We start from the raw sequence: 15,021 nt of genomic DNA on the forward strand, positions 1-15,021 counted from the left end.
TTAAAATACATAATATAAAGAAATTTTATACCGTCAATAAATGATAATCGCCAGTCATAAATCAGGTTTGACTTTTATTTTAAATATATTTTTTAATGTAATAATTATAAATAGTTGTGTAAAATTTTTTATACTGAGAGTGAATAACAATTAATCTTTTTTAAAATTACACATTAGATATAATACACCTATAAAAAATAATAAAAATAACTATTTTTGACATTATAATACACCTAACAAATTACCTTAATAGCTTATTTTTCTCTTTATCAATTAAATAAACTAACACAACTTTCAAAAAAACAAACATACTTTTACAAAATAAACCGTGTCTAATATATGGTTTTCTATGAAAAAAAATATATGATAGGAGTGTTTTTAAAATTCAGTAAAATAGAAAATATTAAAAATGTATATGTAACTATTTTAAATAAATGAAATACAACTATTGTGATTTGTGATGGATGACACTATCACTGTAGTAATCTTAGGTGGCATTATCCTAGTGGTACATACATACACGGATGGATTGTAGTTGAGAGGATATCATATCTCCATTTTCACACCTTCTAAAAAAACATGAGTAATCTTAGGAGGTGCTTCAATGGCTGCTACGTTCTGTAACCTCACACATGCTCCTCTTTTCCTTAACAACCAACTTAACTACTTCAAAAGGCAATTTCATTCTCTTCATCTTTCCTTTCTGTATGCAAACAATCATATACATACAATATAACATGTCATGTTCTTTCATTTTCAGGTGTCATTTAGTTTCCAAAAGCTCAAAATGTAGTACTAGTATGCAAAAAGTCTTACATAGGAGATTTCAACTTCAAAGAAGACAAAACTACACCCTACATGTGTGTTGTGCAGGAGGAGCAGAATTGTCCTCTTCCTCTACCTTTGAAGAAGTTGATCAGGACATTTCAATGGAAACATTGATTTGGAGGGCTATCAAGTTGCCCATTTATTCTGTCGCTTTAGTCCCTCTCACTGTGAGCTTCTCAATCAACTAAACTCTATATATACTTTTATTGCATTGTGAATTCGTGTCATTTTAAGCTATGCACCGGTGTTTACGGTTTTGTTTGATATCATTATTATCCACAAATAGGTAGGAAGTGCAGCAGCTTATTTACAGACAGGCATCTTCTCGGCGAAATGCTATTTTGTTCTCTTGGCTTCTTCCGTTCTTGTTATTACCTGGCTCAATTTAAGGTAGATTGCCAACTTCTTGCTTTTCTAGATGCTGTTTTCATTTTCGAATCACTGATAGTAACTCCGTATGTGTTTACTGCAGCAACGATGTTTATGATTTTGACACTGGAGTTGACAAGAACAAAAAGGAATCAGTTGTAAACCTGGTTGGAAGGTTAGTTTCTCTCAAACTTGTATTTGGTATTTGCCTGTTTTCTTTTCCTTCTGCACATGTTTGAAATAAATAAAAAATTAAAACTAACTTGGCTTGTTGAATTCGGAAAGCCGTACAGGAATCTTTGTTGTTGCTTACTTATGCCTTTCTCTCGGCTTCGTTGGCCTGACTTGGGCTGCTGTTGAGGCAGGAAACGTGCGTTCAGTGTTGTTCCTTACTTGTGCAATTATTTGTGGCTACATATATCAGGTAAAATTGCTGCTGATATTGGAATTGTGTTGTTTTAGGGAGAACTTATTCGGTCATAAGTCATAAGCTAACTATGAATTCAACGCGTTGCTTTTGTAGTGTCCACCATTTCGGTTAAGCTATCAGGGACTGGGAGAGCCATTGTGTTTTGCAGCATTTGGTCCTTTTGCCACTACTGCTTTTTATTTAGTACAAGGCAGTGCAAGGTTATCTCAGTTACCTGACTAGAGTTATAGTAATATATATTTTTCATGGCTTGATTTCTGTTTTTGAATGATTTTAGTAGCGTGACGAACCATTTCCCGTTGAGTGGAACAGTTTTTTCAGCATCAATCCTTGTTGGCTTCACCACATCTCTTATCCTTTTTTGCAGTCATTTCCATCAGGTACTGTTATTTCTTAATTCCAATTATGAGAGTACTTTCAAGTATGTGACCTTTTTTTCTGGATAATACAGGTTGATGGAGACAAAGAAGTCGGAAAATTATCGCCTTTGGTTAGACTTGGCACTGAAAGAGGTGCAGAGGTAGTGAAAGTGGCAATCTTTATGCTCTATGCTCTTTTGGTTGCTTTTGGTATAAGCAGAACACTTCCTCTTACTAGTATTGTGAGTAATTTTACGCTTTCTTCCTTTCTTTGCACGTATAGTTGCTATTTTGGGGCATGAACTTACGATTTAATCTTTTGGTTATGAATTATGGTTGTACTAGTTCCTTTGTGCATTGACATTACCGGTCGGAAACCTGGTAGTTAGATTTGTCCAAGACAATCACAAGGCAAGTGAAAGAATGTAGTGAGTCTTTGTAATAATAGTATGTTATTCTCTATATTTTTTAATATTAAAACTAGGTTGTATTGTGTTGTGTTGTTGCAGGATAAGAACAAGATTTTCATGGCCAAGTACTTTTGTGTGAGGTTGCATGCTTTATTTGGTACCGCATTGGCTTTTGGATTGGTATTGGCTAGAATGGTTAATAACAGGATACTATTCAGATGAGCATAGAGTTTTGGTAAAAGGAAATTAAATGAAGCAATGATTTTGTTCAAGAGGATCAAGGACGCGGCGCAATGTGGCACAAGAGCTATATATGTGTTGGATCATGAAGAAAATATGTCATCAAAGTGTAGTAACAATTGTATAAAAATAGGATTATTTTAAAATGTATTATTGATTCATCAAGACAAGAATTAGAAAATGTTGAGTGAAAATAGGGTCATTTTGACCGGTTCTCCGTGATCAGTTTATCAGACATTCACATTCACCATAGTCTCTCTGGTTTCCCTTTTCTGAATTTCTATCTTCTAATGTAATGTTCTTCAAAGAAAGGGAAAAAAAGGTTGTACAAATTGCTTTACATTACATATATGAATGAATAATATTAATAATAATTGAAAAGAAAGTGTAACATTTAATAAAAGCATAAATTAAAATGAGGGTGTTCTATATGTTCTCATTACCAATGACAATTGGCATGGTGATTTTTACATTGAGATATTTCTCTGGACCTGATGTACCTAAATATGTGTTTTTCACCGTTGCTTATACCTGGTTCTGCTCCCTCTCCATCATCATCCTTGTCCCGGCCGACATATGGACGGTATTTCTCCAATTTATTCATAAACTTATACACCTTATTGCTTTAATTTGATTGATTAATTTGTTTTCATTGATTGTTAGACGCTAAATGGTAATTACAATGGAGTCATTTCCTTCTTATGGAGCTTATCATATTGGAGTACCTTCTTGCTTACATGGTAAGGTTCTCCTTCTTCTTCTTCCCTTTTATATAACCCTAGAATTTGAATATGATGTGATTCATCTTTTAGGATATTTATGGAAACTAGGTTAATAGAGAAAGAAACTCATAGTTTTGTATTAAATTATTTCTCTAAACAGGGCTGTGGTTCCCCTTATTCAGGGTTATGAAGATGCTGGAGACTTTACTGTCAAAGCAAGATTAAGAACAAGCTTACATGGAAACCTTGTTTTCTATCTCTCCCTTGGTTCTGTTGCACTTTCTGGATTGATATTGCTAATTGCTCTTAACAAATTTTGGTTCGCTTCTCTTTCTTTTTACTTGAATCATTGATTGTGAACCACTCATCTTCAATTGCGGTTGCAGAATGCAATTTAAAACCATGCTATACCCTGCGAGATTTTTCAAATCTTTGCAAGTTAACCTACCCTATATCTAACTTTATGCTTAATAATTTGCAGGACTGGTAGCATTATGGGTTTTGCTATGGCTTGCTCTAACACATTTGGACTTGTTACTGGTGCATTTTTACTCGGATTCGGTATGAGTGAAATTCCAAAGGGTATTTGGTTAAATGCAGATTGGACCATTCAGCAAAAATTTCTTTCCCACAAAGTTGCAAAAATGGCTGTCAAACTAGATGACGCTCATCAAGATTTTTCAAATGCCATCGTTGTAAGTCATCCATACTTTTGTCATATCACAACAATTTACCACTTAAATTCGCATATCGTTAGTGTACTTCATCTTGCATATCGATGATTTAGATTGACTTTTCCTATTTATTCTGAAGTTCGGTGTATGTAAGCGTCTAGTAGAACATATAACATCTGCATTTGATTGAAAAAAAGAAATACTTTCTTTTTTATCCTTTATTCTTTGCAGATATGATTTTTGATGGTGTGCCATTGTCAGATCACACAGGCGACATCAAAGCAAATGTCGAAGCGAGACTCTTTGAGACCCTACATGAATATAATTGACAAAATGATGCAACAGATGGTAAAGTTTATGATTTCATAGTATTTTCAGGTATTTATAAATTCTAAATGTTCTATTGCTAGGTGTTTATGTAACATTGAGTCTTTGTTTTTCTAGTTGAAAGAAGATCCTTCCTTCAAACCACAGGGAGGGACACTAGGAGAAAAAGACATGGATTATGATACAGATGAGAAATCAATGGCATCACTAAGACGTCGTCTTAGAAGAGCTCGTGTGCAGTACTATCGATATAGAAGGTAGACACTGATCTATTTTGCTATCAAAGTTCGTACTGAGTTCCGAGTTCTATCAAAACCAAGGATCATGTAATGATTAGCGTATGTTTGGTGGACTTAGTATATACAATTCTCTTCATGTACTAAACATGTTTTCTTGAAGTATTATGATTAACATTGGTATTAATACTATTTACAGTGAATATACCAAATTTGTCCTAGAAGCCCTTGAGCTGGAGGATACCGTAAAGAACTGTGACAGTCGTGATGCTACAAGATGGTTTGCTCCTAATCTACATTTCCTTTTCTCATTGTTTATCTTCTCATCATTTTGAATTTCACATATTTGTTTGTGGGGAGGAGAAGGGCCCAATATTCCCGATTGTTGTTGTACCACTTTTATATGAACTATAGTCCCAAATTTCATTGGTTGAAGAAAATATGTGTTCAAGTGTTATATCTATGAAGTAATAGTGCTGCTTTGTCATTATCTAAATATGTTCTATTCCAATCTTGCAGGAAATATATTTCATGCTTGAGGCCTGAACGAAAAGGCAAAGTAGGTGCAGTTTTGGATACAATTGGTACTCACCATATATTTGTTCGTACTAAATTTTTTTTAACCAAAGAGAGAACAATTTTATATAGCTGAAATATGTTGATTTATCGCAGAGTTTCTATGGCGGTGTATATTAAAGAAACAAGTTGAGAAATCATTGGCTGTTATATTAGGCTTCATGTCGTTTTTCATTCTATTAGCAGAGGCTACCATACTACCGAGTGGAGTTGACTTATCACTTTTCTCTATCCTAGTACATGCTGCAGGACAGAAAGAAGTGCTTGTGCAGGTGAGTTTTGTAGACCTTTCTGTTAAGGCTACACATTTTTCTTATATCTCTTCATGTTTCTGATTGTTTGATTCTTCTGTTCAGTTAGCTGCTTTTGTCCCTTTGATGTATATGTGTGTTTGTACATATTATTCCTTGTTCAAAATTGGAATGTTGATGTTTTACGCATTGACGCCAAGACAAACAAGCTCTGTAAGCTTGCTTATGATATGCTCGTAAGTTTTCGCTATTTTAGTATATATGTATGTATCTTTTTAGTCATTCCTGCGTATTATGGTTATACTAAATTTCTTCTCTATGCAATGCACATCTTCTTGCAGGATGGTGGCAAGATATGCTGCACCGATTTCATACAACTTTCTCAATCTCATCAATATCGGCGGGGGTAGAAAAACCATTTTTGAAAAAGTATTTTACTGTTTTCTCTCCAGCTTCATTTATTGTGCTACAAACATTGATGTTTTCTCTATCAGTGATACAAATATTTTGTGCAGAAAATGGGAAACATTGATGATGCTGTTCCTTTCTTTGGCAAAGGATTCAACAAAATTTACCCGCTTATCATGGTTATATACACTTCGCTAATAGCGGGCAATTTCTTTAACCGAATAATCGACTATTGTGGGAGTTGGAAAATATTCAAAGTTAATAATGAAGATGCAGAAGATATGGACGGATTCGACCCGTCTGGAGTAATAATCTTGCAGAAAGGTATGCTCAAGTCTTTTCATTACCAAATTCTTTGTACCATTTTAGTCCTGAATAGGTTTAAATACCGTCTCGTTTGTCCTCAGAGCGTTATCTTCTTCAGCAAGGACACAATGTTGGTGAACTTGTTTTCCCTTTAGCTAGAAGTTTCAGCGTAAGTGTGGATGTCGAGTCTGTCAACAACAGAACCAAGGTACACATCGAAAACCACTGTTTTTTTCGTCATTTTTCTTTTTCAAATCTTAGTAATGCAAAAAAAGAGGTAACAACTATCTTATCAAAGATTTGAAGAAACAGTCTCAAGTCTAGTTTTATGATACTTTCACAGGCTCTGGACGAGAGTACCTCGGGCGAAGAAAAAACGAGCATCATGGTAGAGGCTAAAAATGAAGAAAATCAGATTGACATGAGTAAAAGAATTGGTGGCAGAAAGTATTCAGCCTTAAGGACAAACCCGAACGAAGAAGGGTCGAGTAAAGATTTCGCCCCGGAAAGAGAATCTTCCTCTTTGACAAATGATGCTAATGATTCTCTTCAGGACATTAGTTCAGCGCCATCGTCTGTGGTAGCCACAAAATGGGAATCAATGGTGAATGGATTTAAAAGTTTGAAATCTAACATTGACTCCAAGAGATTCCTTCCTCTTAGTAATAGTACACAGACATCGTATCTAAATTCGCAATCTTCGTTCGAATCTCTTGATGATATATTTGAGAGATTGAAACGTCCACCTTCAGAACATAGAGATTTTGGCGGTGACTAATACAATCATAGAGCATACTTCAAACATGTAATAGTAACTCAGCCAATCTGCTTCCAAATTTTGGTTAACATGAACTTGAGTTACATGTACAACTTATAGACATAATATCCTTTAGTATTTATTGTAATAGGAACAAGTATTTGTACAATCATGAAGTCACTGGTTTAGTGTATGCTATGTCTACAATGAGAGAATTACATTGCTTCATCCACAAGTAACTCAATTTTGCAGAAATCTGGTGATGCTAACCGTCAATAATTGTTTCAACTACTTGCTGAGCTCACACTTGCTAAGCTGGAACTGGAGAGCTTAAAATGTTTTGGTGGTTGTGATCGCTCTCGTGTAATAAGGGTAAGGAGAATGTGAATGATTTAGATATTGTTGATTGATTCATCACATGTCTTCATCCGGTTTGTTAACAGCATCACACGTGAAAGTATTCCAAGAATGATTCATCTTCCTTCATCTGAGTCATCTCGATTTGCTTTCTCAACCTCTGCAACTTCATCCTTTTTAGTTTTTCAATTTTGCCATATAAGTTCTCTAACTTGTCCCGCGCTCCTTTAGACGTTTCTTCTTCAATAATCTTCTCGAACACGTTAGGATCCACACACCAGTGAATCAAGAACAAAACTTTTCCATCTTTCATCATTTTATCCTTGTGTGCAATCTTTTGTTCATCATCCGCATTTGCTTCAAGTGTCGGTACTCGGACTCTGTGATACTAATTTGTTGGGACAAAAGAGTTTTCAAAAAAGATGAAAGAAGAAGACGAAGAGAGAAAAGTGAGAAAACTGTAAACTGAACTTATTATTTCTATTAGGAGTGTAATTGTACAAAACTATTACATAGCATACCTATTTTTAGGCGATCAAGGCTCAAGCCTAAACTTACAACCCAAGCCCCAAAACATACTGAGTTATATTTTAACTTCGACACAACAGCTAAATGTTGTATTTGAATCTGTCGAATACAACTGACTCCTACTTCTTCAACACAGTCGAATCCTAGTTTTTTACAAAATATTGAATTACAACTTCTAACAGACGACGGGGCGGGGCGGGTTTAAGCATTACCAACCCCGCCTCTACCTCCTAGAGTCAACCTTGTCCCCGCCCTCAAACCCAATCGGTATAATAATTGTCCTCCGCTCTCGCTCTAAATAAGAAATGGGTTTCCCTGCCCCTGCATAAATTATAGTTTTTTTTAAAATGCATATATTTTCATAAGAATAAAAATAAATAATTAAACTAAATAATTGATATTTTAAAATAATCAGGATGCTTGATCATTTAAGATTAAGGGTGTGAGGCATGGCGTGATAAATACGGGTAAGTACTAGCATCCTCCGCCCCGCTACAGTGATTAAAAATTAAAAAATTGCTCGCATCCACCCCCACTCTCGATTATATCAATTTTTCTCTTAAATTCGGAGAGGGGCGGCCATAGGGGTGGCAAAATGGGTCCGGCCTGTTGGGCATGCCCGTTTTTCTCACACTTTTCGGCAGGGACGATCCAAGATTTTAGGCTCGCCACCTCTAATACGTCCGTCCCGCCCCGTTTTTTCGAGACTTATGCAAGCACAAACATTTACATAAAATTTCATTTTTAGACTTAAAAGGTCCAAAGCCTACAGACATTTTGCACTCCGCCCTCATCTTATTATAGATAAAACAAAATTTTAGGTCCGCACTCTTAACTATGACCGACTCATTTTATTTTTTTCGAACTTTTGTAAAGCGGACATACTCGTTTGTCACCCTAATTGTCAGGGTCCAGGTCCGAAATTGCATTGTACCAAAAGAAATTGCATTTATTTTGTTTTGCCAATTCTTTTAATTTCCGATTATGACTGCAGTAAATGTCATCATCTTTGACGACTCTTTATTCCTCTCGTCCCCCACCCAATCCAACACAGAATGCAGCACCAACCAAATTACCTAACCCGATAAATCACTTTCGCTGAAACCCTAACCGCCAAACCATGGCTTCTTCTCTCAATCTCTCCACACCTTCTCTCTCGCGTCCACGGTCAGTTCCACCCTCTCAATATCTCTTCATTTTCACACAATTATATTTCCTTATAGAAACGATGTTATGGCGTATAAAAAGTATAAGGCTTTATCTTTAGTTTTGTTGAAACCGCTTTGTTAGGTTCAATTTTGCTCACAATTTGGGAACTGGTTGAATTGAAGCTCAAACCTAATTGTAGTATATGGACCTTATGTTTAACATATAACAATTACTAATTGTAGTTTTTGTCTCCTGTTTGTTCAATATAGGGCATGCAAAAATTTCAAATTGTTCAATCAGTTGAGCAGTATAAATTCATCTAAGCTACACATGCGTGGCTCAGATTTGGCGTTTGTTCGGCTAAGCTCTAAATTCTCTTCATGTCTCAATGCTGTAAGTAGAATTAAAGCTGCATTGACGTCTGGAGGAGGAGACTTAAAAGACGAAGATATGGTTGGTGTGGAATCGGCACAACCTGATCCAGTAGCACTTGGAATACTGGGAGTAGACACGGGTTTAACAGGCAGTGGTTTTGCTGATGATAACGATGACTTTGATTCGGATAGTCCAACTAAAGGTTTTGCTTCCATTCCCGAGGCCATCGAAGACATTCGTAATGGAAAGGTTGTTACTTTCTCTCTGGGTATTCTTTTAATCGATAATGCAAGGAAGGCTTGTATTGTTAAAACTTCTAAGTTTTGGTTTCTGTTACTTAGCTTTATTATGTTATTAACTGACATTAGTATTTCAGATGGTAGTGGTTGTAGATGATGAGGATAGAGAAAATGAAGGGGACCTAATAATGGCAGCACAGTTGGCAACACCTGAGGCTATGGCTTTTATTGTGAAGCATGGGACAGGTATAGTTTGTATAAGCATGAAAGAGGAAGATCTAGAGAGATTAGAGCTTCCTTTGATGGTCAGCAGTCAGGATAATGATGAGAAACTCCGCACAGCATTCACTGTGACTGTGGTATGTACAATTTGGTGCGTGCATATTTTTATCTGGAGTTACTTTTGTATCTCTCTGATCTTGGTCTTCCATTGTTACATATTCTAAAAACTGTATATACTGACCTTATAGTATTGTATACTTTAGGAAATAATTTGTCTCATCTTAGCTGCACTTGTGTAGGCATTAAGTTCGACCAAAATTCAGTGCTACTTCACTTTGTTGCATTTAGTATCTCTTGTCTCCCAGTATTTAACGGACATTTACTTATATGCTAGAATAATATCCTGTCATTAAAAGTTATTGAAATTTAATAAACTGTAATTGTCGTAGATTGATTTTCCCTATGTAATTCAGGAATTTATCTATGTAATTTGCTATGTATCAACTTTTTACATGACATTTGTAGGATGCCAAACATGGTACCTCCACAGGGGTGTCAGCTCAAGATAGGGCAACAACAGTTTTGGCCCTTGCATCCAGAGATTCAAAACCAAGTGATTTCAACCGCCCAGGCCATATTTTCCCCCTAAAATACAGGGAAGGTGGTATCTTGAAGAGAGCTGGACATACAGAAGCTTCAGTTGATCTGGCAGTACTTGCTGGCTTGGATCCTGTTGCAGTTCTATGTGAGGTTGTGGATGATGATGGCTCCATGGCTAGATTACCTAAGCTTCGCCAATTTGCTGAGCGTGAAAATTTGAAAATTATATCTATTGCTGACTTGATAAGGTATGTGGTAGCATTTTTGGAAAGATGTAGTAAAATACATTGCTTGAATTTTATGTTGTAGATTTTGTTTATATTTTACTTTCAGTTACAGCCCGAGACGGATCTAAGGGGAGGGTAGGCATGAGTCCTGACCCCTCCCTCCCTTTCATCAAATACCATTGAAGAATACAAAGATTACATACTTAGAGAAATAAAATGATGGCAAAGATGTTAATAGAGAGCTGAAGCAACGGAACCAAAATATGATCAATGTTTTCAACCATTAGCAAATAAAGACTCAACCATTAGCAAATAAAGACTCAACGTCTCTTTTGCTACTTTATTGATCTCTTGTGCCATCTTGTCCCACATATCATTTGCACTTTTTACGGGCTGCCTGAAACCTCCCTCAAAGATCTTGTGTTGGAAAATTTTCTATTTTTCACCTTTAAATGCCACCACTTGATCCGTGGAGTCTCCTTGTTGTTTCTTCTCTTGGTTCTCCTCTTGACTCTTACATCCATAACTAATACCAATACTCTATGTTGGGTTAACTTTAATATGATAAATAAAAATAAATATTATTTTTTCTTTTTCGTTTATACATTTTTCTTAAACAATGTCAAATGTTCAAATGAGTCACTCATTGTGGGTGGGACGGTGAGAGTAGTATTTATTGATGTGATAAATAATGTTTTATCTAAGGGTCTTGCTAACCAGTGCCCTCAGGGCAATGGTTAAGCATTCTAAAAAAAGAAAATATTTTATAGAAATTTTAATATTTCAATTTTCAAGACATTAAATGCGCGGATTACCGAGATAAATTTACTATTTTAGAATGTTTAACCATTGCCCTGAGGGCACTGGTTACTGGTTAGCATTTCCCTTTATCTAAATAATAATGTTACCAAGTGTTGTTTTTTTTTAATATCAAAAATAAAAAACAACTCTTATTATTTAGTATTCCCAAACATCCATGAGGTTTCAGCTCTGATATGAGTATGACCTTATAATGGACGAAGTTCAAATTTCGGCCTCCCTTCTATCGTCTTTCTGGATCCGTCCCTGGTGACACCTACCATAATTTAAGTCCCTTACGTCTGGTACTGTAATTTGTCTTTTAAACCTCCTAGCTGCATAACTACAAATTCATCAATATGGGTTCTGTGGTACTAGTACTTATAATATTATTGGTTGCTATCAGTCAATTTTAATCTGTGCAATCACTGTATGTATTTTTCAATTACCATTATAAAAATTGAAATCCTAATTTGCTTATCTTCCATTACATTCCCTGCATCCCAGCTATTAAACAAAAAACTCCTTTTAGCACCTTAAAAATTTCTATGGTTATTTTACCTTTTTACACTTCTAATTTTTTTCGTTCCTTACCTAGTTCTCCGTTACCTTCTTTTTCCTTCCTGGATACTTTTGTTGCTTTTTTGGTTACTCATCAAGGGGATTAACACCTATTAGTCTGGCAGGTATAGAAGAAAGAGAGATAAATTAGTGGAACGCGCTGGTGCTGCACTAATACCCACAATGTGGGGGCCATTCACAGCTAACTGTTATAGGTCACTTTTAGACGGGATGGAGCATATTGCGATGGTAAAGGTGAGAAATCTTGAATTTATATGGATTTATATACATGGAAGGCAATACAAATGAAGTTCTAGTTAGTTTGACTTTGATTTTTACTAAATGATGAAAAAGTGTAAGCATGGGAGAGATACCTATACGGTAGGGCAGTATGATTTAGTTCAATCAGCACTTCTTCTATGTTAAGCATTCAGCACTGCATTAGTGCATTATTTTATATTATTCAATCCCACCTTTTTTAGGAATAATATATAGATAATGACCTATTGTTACATTTGTTTGCGGCTGTTAAAATTTTAAAAAACTAAACATAACAAGGGTATAATTTATTTATTTTGGAAATTTTTTCTGAGACACATTGATGCTGTTGTTTTCCATACTTGAGTTCAATCCTATGTTTTGAATTCACAATATTCCAATGTATACCTTGTTATGAAATCAGTACCTTGCGAACAGAAGCTAAAGCTAATGTCTTAAAAGAAATGACTTCCCTATGGGTGTGTTTGGTTTGAGAGGAATAGAAGGAAAGGAAAGGAAAGGGATCAAAATCCCTTCTAAGCCAATCCTAACTCTCTTCCAAAAGGGGGGATTTGGAGGGGAGAGAAAACTTGTTACAATTTTGGACTTGTACACCCCTTTATTTAATCTGTTTTAATATTAGAATGGTAAGAATATAGTTTTACACCTCTTCCATTAAAATCCCTCCCCTCCCCTACGTTGAACCGAACAAACCTAAGATATTGAGCTACTTAAAATTAGTCTGCCAACTGCCAAAACTATAAGTCCCAAAAAACTTGCCAATGAGATAGTGATAGGATACTGGGTTTGGCCCTTAGCCCAATAAAGAGGCTGAATAAGAATTGGTTATAACTTATAACTGCTTAGTATGTTAGAGGTGAAATTGGTTATAACTGCTTATGTTTGCTTATGTTAGAAGCGAAATTGATTATACCTGCTTATGTTAGAAGAGAAGGGTTGTTATATAAGGACACAAATGGCAAGAGAGAATTCATAGGGTATATTTTATGTTAGAAACCTTTTGGGTTGGGCAGAGAGAGAATCATCTCTCTTCTGAGGAGCACTTGCTCTAGGATTATAGGGATCATTAGTTCTTAACTCAATCAAGAATATATTTTCCATTTATCTTAATTTTGGGTTCCTGTTAGATAACTTGAAATTCTGCATAGTGGTCCTAATGGCTTTGTACAATTCTGATCCAAAATATTTTGGCTTCAACAAAATAAATATGATATAGAATGCATGAGCAGGCAGATGAATATCCATGATTTTTTCAAAATGGAAAAAGAAAAAGGTAAAGAGCTTCTTGAACCATGGTCCACTAATAGGTAAGCTTTGAGTTTAGGCCGCTCTAAAGTCCACACAAAACTGAGTGAAATCTTGGGCAGTCTCGGGGATCAAGCCATCTCTCCAGATTTGAATGTTTCCCCCAGAAATTGAATTATAATTCTGACCTAAGTTAGGATGTCAGTCTACTTATTATCTTATAGCTGACATTATCAGTGTGTGTTTTTCCTTCAGTGATTAACTGACGTATATCTCTTATTTTAACATTTAAGGTTTTGCCTGAAGGATTTGCCAATTGGAGAACTATTCCAATTTAAATTTGTACATTGCATGATTCAATACTCAACATTCTAGCCTATGTTATAGTTGGACTTTTCTTTCTTACCAGGGTGACATTGGGGATGGATGTGATGTTCTTGTGAGAGTACATTCAGAGTGTCTCACAGGAGACATATTTGGATCTGCCAGGTGTGACTGTGGAAATCAGCTTGCTCTTGCAATGCAACAGATTGAGGCTGCTGGTAGAGGCGTGTTAGTATATCTTCGTGGACATGAAGGAAGGGGTATTGGATTAGGCCACAAGCTTCGTGCTTATAACCTACAGGATGAGGGAAGGGATACCGTAGAAGCCAACGAGGAGTTGGGATTGCCTGTTGACTCAAGAGAGTATGGAATTGGTGCACAGGTAATTATAATTTAAACCATTAGTTACTTGAATATTGAACATCTAATACTCAATTATTTTACCGTATTCAATTCATGGAAATTCTCTGGCATGTTAGTTTACATACAACAGAACTAGATGTTTTACTTAGTCTCATTCACTCAAAACGGTTAGAATTTGAAAATGTAATTGCAGATATTGAGGGACTTGGGTGTTCGTTCTATGAAGCTGATGACAAACAATCCGGCAAAATATGTTGGGCTCAAAGGTTATGGTTTGTCAATTTCTGGTAGGATCCCATTGTTATCACTTATAACTAAAGAAAACAGGAAATACTTGGAAACCAAACGTGTGAAAATGGGGCACGCGTATGGCTTGGAATTTTACAACAAATTGAATGGTAGTGACAATGGAAATGGTAATGCTGGTAGTGTTGATGATTCCAATACTGCTCCTGGCACATAAACCTGCTTTTTTCCTACAAGATACGCAGAGGAAGGGAAGTGTAAATTTCTATACTGGTTCAGATGGAAATAAGAGGATAGAAGTGTCCTGATTCTACTTGTGATTTATATTTTTCCATTCATTTGCATGATTTGTCTTCTATCGGGCTATAAAGGACATTTGAAACTTTATATTGGGTCATCTGATGTGTAATGTCTAGACAAATTTGAGGTTATAATTTTTCTTGCTTTCTTTGGTAGAAAACTAGAGGTTCTGCTTTGAGTGGGTGGGTATTTTTGTGGAGGTACCTTGTATAAGTGATTAAGGGTTTTTTTATTATTTATTTTTGGTATAAACTAGATATCTTCTGTGAATTTTTGTTGAATGGTTAACTTGTAGATTGTAATTTATTTATTAAA

General features: G+C 35.6%; 3 protein-coding genes across 5 annotated transcripts; all 3 read left to right on the forward strand.

Moving 5' to 3' along the window:
• Nucleotides 1–517: 517 nt before the first annotated feature.
• On the forward strand, nt 518–3,021 carry LOC131603173 (2-carboxy-1,4-naphthoquinone phytyltransferase, chloroplastic-like). Of its 2 annotated transcripts, none has more exons than XM_058875446.1 (10): nt 518–675; nt 761–995; nt 1,115–1,218; nt 1,301–1,372; nt 1,483–1,621; nt 1,721–1,827; nt 1,905–2,007; nt 2,079–2,228; nt 2,332–2,397; nt 2,496–3,021. In XM_058875446.1, exons 1-10 carry the CDS (start codon nt 605–607, stop codon nt 2,616–2,618), a joined length of 1,170 nt encoding a protein of 389 aa, XP_058731429.1. In that variant the 5' UTR covers nt 518–604; the 3' UTR covers nt 2,619–3,021. The 2 variants fall into 2 exon arrangements, with proteins under 2 accessions (XP_058731429.1, XP_058731430.1); XM_058875447.1 differs by having other exon boundaries at nt 1,908–2,007.
• Nucleotides 3,022–3,051: 30 nt separating this feature from the next.
• LOC131603172 (uncharacterized) lies at nt 3,052–8,030 on the forward strand. Of its 2 annotated transcripts, none has more exons than XM_058875443.1 (14): nt 3,052–3,219; nt 3,300–3,376; nt 3,519–3,677; nt 3,840–4,053; nt 4,294–4,380; nt 4,477–4,616; nt 4,795–4,875; nt 5,115–5,179; nt 5,268–5,443; nt 5,528–5,658; nt 5,764–5,851; nt 5,938–6,154; nt 6,238–6,344; nt 6,480–8,030. In XM_058875443.1, the coding sequence occupies exons 1-14, from the start codon at nt 3,052–3,054 to the stop codon at nt 6,912–6,914; spliced, it is 2,145 nt and encodes a 714-aa protein (XP_058731426.1). In that variant the 3' UTR covers nt 6,915–8,030. The 2 variants fall into 2 exon arrangements, with proteins under 2 accessions (XP_058731426.1, XP_058731427.1); XM_058875444.1 differs by having other exon boundaries at nt 3,079–3,219; nt 3,541–3,677; nt 6,480–8,029.
• A 743-nt stretch (nt 8,031–8,773) lies between these two features.
• LOC131603174 (bifunctional riboflavin biosynthesis protein RIBA 1, chloroplastic-like) lies at nt 8,774–15,021 on the forward strand. The gene is made up of 7 exons (XM_058875448.1): nt 8,774–8,945; nt 9,197–9,551; nt 9,679–9,900; nt 10,289–10,611; nt 12,075–12,204; nt 13,883–14,179; nt 14,354–15,021. The coding sequence occupies exons 1-7, from the start codon at nt 8,899–8,901 to the stop codon at nt 14,621–14,623; spliced, it is 1,644 nt and encodes a 547-aa protein (XP_058731431.1). The 5' UTR covers nt 8,774–8,898; the 3' UTR covers nt 14,624–15,021.

Source organism: Vicia villosa, linkage group LG5 (genome assembly GCF_029867415.1).
Source record: "Vicia villosa cultivar HV-30 ecotype Madison, WI linkage group LG5, Vvil1.0, whole genome shotgun sequence".
Classification (NCBI taxonomy): Eukaryota; Viridiplantae; Streptophyta; class Magnoliopsida; order Fabales; family Fabaceae; genus Vicia; species Vicia villosa.